Below are 4,233 nucleotides of genomic sequence, written 5' to 3'. Positions count from 1 at the left end.
ATTTTTGAGTAACTTGAAAATTCATAAAAATCAAGGTTTGATTGGAATCAGCTCAAATGTACATGTACATGTACATGTACATGTACATGTACATGTATACGTATCAGAAAATTCAATAAAAATTTTTGGACAAAACACTATAGATAAGCAACTTAGCTGTAAGAAACTGAATGCTATACCATAACTTTGTGGGGAACCCTATTTCTTATTCCATTATTTTACTGTATAGAAGGAAATTTTGGAAGTACATGTAGCTAAATTTGGCAAATTTGGCATTTTGATAGCCATTTGCCAAAATAAAAATTCATTTGTTAAATTTAACTCTCTCTAAAATTTCCTGCTACACAGTATTTTTATTGATTGAGTGTACATCTACCATATATTTGGTAACTTTTGTCTGTATATAATTTTCGGATGCATATGGCTTTGTGCAAAATCAAATTCATGAAAATTTTTTTCATGCGTGAATTTTTGTTTGCAAAGTTTTGTGTGGACACCATGGTCATTGTCAAGACATGTGGCACTATTATCATGAAACATTTATGGCGCTGCTTTGTTTCTTTCCAAGTATCTCTCCCACGGCAGATGGCAGGCAGTCTAGTCTAGGCAGGCAGTCTAGTCTAGGCAGGCAGTCTAGTCTAGGCAGGCAGTCTGGTCTAGGCAGGCAGTCTGGTCTAGGCAGGCAGTCTGGTCTAGGCAGGCAGTCTGGTCTAGGCAGGCAGTCTCAAACAAAGTGCTCTGTAGGATCCTTTACATGTATTAAATTATTTAAAAAACAGGAGCCACTGCGCAAGAATAAAAAATGCATGAATTTTTTCTGTCTGAGAATTTCTCCTATGAAAATTACCTAATATATGGTAAATGTACTTCATTTGCTACTGATTTCACTTCTATTACCTGATAATATGTGTAATTAGTATATGGTATGTACACATACTACATCTATTGTTACATGTACATGTTTTTTATTAATGATAATATTTCTAGTCTTCATTTGCTCGTGGTATGGAGTTACATTCTAAAGTGACATTATTTGGTGAAGGCTGTCATGGTTCGTTGGCAAAGCAGTTATACAAGAAGTTTGATCTGAGAAAGAATTGTATACCACAGAGCTATGGCATTGGACTCAAGGAGGTTCGCCTAGCACTAATTATCTGTAATACTAAAAGCAATCGCAGTTGTACAAATTAAACTTTTTTATTTGGAATTTTACTGTGCCTTTAATTTTGCTAGATTAGAAATTTGCAAAAATTAGGTTCTGAATTATACATTTGTATGTACAATTACTTGCCACATTTGATGATGTACATGAACAGTCTAACTATGTAAAAATTAGATCATGCACAATTTTTAAAGCATAAATTTTCTAAAACGTAAACTTTTAGATTGACGATAATTTTTGTACCCAACTATAAATTTATCTCTTACCTTCTCACTTCTTTTCCTCCCTCTCTCTCCCCTGCCTCTCCCTTTTCTCTCTCCTGGTTTTCTTTCTATTGTTTTGTTTTGTTCTGTAGCTGTGGGAAGTTGATCCTAGCAAGCACAGGCCAGGTCATGTTGAACACACTGTTGGTTGGCCAATGGTAAGACTCTTTTCATTATTAAATTACTAACTTCCAGTTTGTTTCTATTATTAAAATGTACTCCTATACTACATAACACACAGGGTTACCCACAAAGCATGCTAAGTGAGCTACATCTTACATGTACATGTAAACAGCATTAGCTTCATGAGCTGACAAGCAATACAATATACTACAGCCAGGCTTGGGGCGAAGTACTTTAAAAAGTATTTAAGTACATTACAAGTACCTGTTAGATTTTTAAAATGAGTACGAGTACAAATCCCTCATTTTTACAATTGTATTCAGTATGAGTACGAGTACTCTATTGCAGTACTTAAGTACTACTTAAGCACTTGACCACACCCAAATAATTAATAAGTTAGTTTTAAAATTAATAAATTAAATCAGACGGTTATTACATCTTATGAACTTTTCAAATCCAAACTGACCAGTGTCATACCGTAGGGCGCCTTTTTTTCGAGGGCTATGAATTTCGTGGATTTTTATTTCGCGGATTTAATTTTCGCGAATTTATGCCGTCTGCCATCTTGTACCGTATTGATTTGATTTTTGCGAAAGTAATTTTCGCGAATCTTTTAAAAAATCGCGAAATCCGCGAAATTTATAGCCCTCGAAAAAAGGCGCCCTACGGTAGTATGGGACCCACAGGAGGTAAATATATGTGGTTTACACTAGCTAGTATTTATTATATCAACACATTAGCATTGCATCAAAAAATGTACTTCAAATTACTTGTAAGCACTAAAAACATACTAGTATTTAAGTACAGTACGAGTATTTGTAATTTTTGTTCAAAAGTACTTGAGTAAATACCGAGTACTTTCAAACAATTAATAAGTTAGTTTTAAAATTAATAAATTAAATCAGACGGTTATTACATCTTATGAACTTTTCAAATCCAAACTGACCAGTGTCATACCGTAGGGCGCCTTTTTTTCGAGGGCTATGAATTTCGTGGATTTTTATTTCGCGGATTTAATTTTCGTGAATTTATGCCGTCTGCCATCTTGTACCGTATTGATTTGATTTTCGCAAAAGTAATTTTCGCGAATCTTTAAAAAAATCGCGAAATCCGCGAAATTTATAGCCCTCGAAAAAAAGGCGCCCTACGGTACGAGTACCAAAGTACTCGCCCCAAGCCTGACTACAGCAATTTAAAAAAATTTTTTTTTAATCCAAAATTGCTTGGAATCAGCTTACACGTATTCTTTTTTACAAAATTTGACTGAAAATCGAAGACTATAGTCTTTGGTCATTCGCCCAATTTTTGATGAACTTTTAAAATGTCCCCGGGGGAAATATTTCACAAAAATTACCTTTCAACCTATTCACAGGAAAAATTTTTTTGTGTTTTTTCTACTGACCACTTAATATCATAAAAAATAATTTTCATAGATATAAATTTTCACAATTTTTTAAAAACCATGAAATTAGCGAAATTAAATCCCCATGAAACATACCTGGCCCCTATATACACATAGTATAGCATAAGATTGTATCAAAAAAATTATAAAAACAAATAATTCTTTCCTAGCCATTTTTTGACGAAATTTGGCCAAATTCTTGTATTAACCTGTATAGTACACCCATTTTGAGCAAATTATTCGTAAAAAATCTAAACTTGATCAAATCAACTCAAATTTAAGAAACATAACATAAGGACATGTACGTATATGTATCTGAAAAGTTATAAAAATGGAGAATTTTCTATTATGACGTTTGGCCCGATTTTTGAGCAACTTTAAATATTTATGAATGAACTGAAGCAGCTTCAAGTTTTTATGCAGCATACATGTAAGTACATGTATATATGCATCAGAAAAAATTATAAACTTGACAACCCACTGATAAGAATGTCATAATATGTGACCATAATTGACAAAAGGTACCTTATGGCGGATTTTAAAATTCATCATTAAAATGAAAAATATCATCCTGTGAGTGCTCTGTTGGACAAGCATTGTTTCTAAAAGTTACATAGGAACTTTTTGCATCCTCTGAAGTATTTTTATGATAAATGGAGCTCAGGAAGTTGGATTGTTTTGGCTATAAAGACAAATTTCACTACCCGCCATAAGGTACATGTACCTTTTGTCAAGTATGGTCACATATGTATGAGGTAATTATGTGTACATGTAATTAGTAGGTTATACACATGTATATTGTGTTAATTAGTATAATTACTATTTATGTAAACATGTACATGTACTTTTAATTAGTGTTATTGATCTTAGTTCCTATGACCTTATGCCCTCTCATGAGCATTTTTAAAACATGCACGTACATGTACATGTACATCATTACATGTGCATGATTTATGCTAACATGTACTTGTAAGTGCATGATGTAACGTAACAATTGCCAACATTAAAATGTTCATAACTTAGAAGTTGTCAGTTCTACAGTAAAATGAAATTAATTGTTAATCACTTTATAGGATCGGAGGACATATGCTGGATCATTCATGTACCATTTAAATGAAGGACCTCTTGTAGCATGTGGCTATGTGGTATGTCACTGTATCAAGTATTGTAGTGACTATACTGTATATTACTATACTGTATGTATTAGTTAAAGCACGGTTCCCGGTGCTGTATGGGAAATACAGCACAGGAGGAACCGTGCTTTTACTAGTTTATGATCATAG

General features: G+C 33.2%; 1 protein-coding gene across 1 annotated transcript in view; it reads left to right on the top strand.

Annotated features, from left to right (window-relative positions):
* The window catches only part of LOC100638176 (electron transfer flavoprotein-ubiquinone oxidoreductase, mitochondrial-like), a 14,361-nt gene that overhangs the window by 5,313 nt on the left and 4,815 nt on the right, over positions 1-4,233 (top strand). The window contains exons 6-8 of the mRNA XM_019999052.1: positions 988-1,134; positions 1,518-1,583; positions 4,024-4,095. Coding sequence (XP_019854611.1) covers positions 988-1,134; positions 1,518-1,583; positions 4,024-4,095 — 285 coding nt within the window. The remainder of the gene's footprint in view (positions 1-987; positions 1,135-1,517; positions 1,584-4,023; positions 4,096-4,233) is intronic.

The sequence above is a fragment of the Amphimedon queenslandica genome, unplaced genomic scaffold, assembly GCF_000090795.2.
Source record: "Amphimedon queenslandica unplaced genomic scaffold, v1.1 AMPQUscaffold_13291, whole genome shotgun sequence".
Taxonomy (NCBI): Eukaryota; Metazoa; Porifera; class Demospongiae; order Haplosclerida; family Niphatidae; genus Amphimedon; species Amphimedon queenslandica.
The sequence above is the reverse complement of the archived record's forward strand: the minus strand, read 5'-3'. Positions and strand labels throughout refer to the sequence as shown.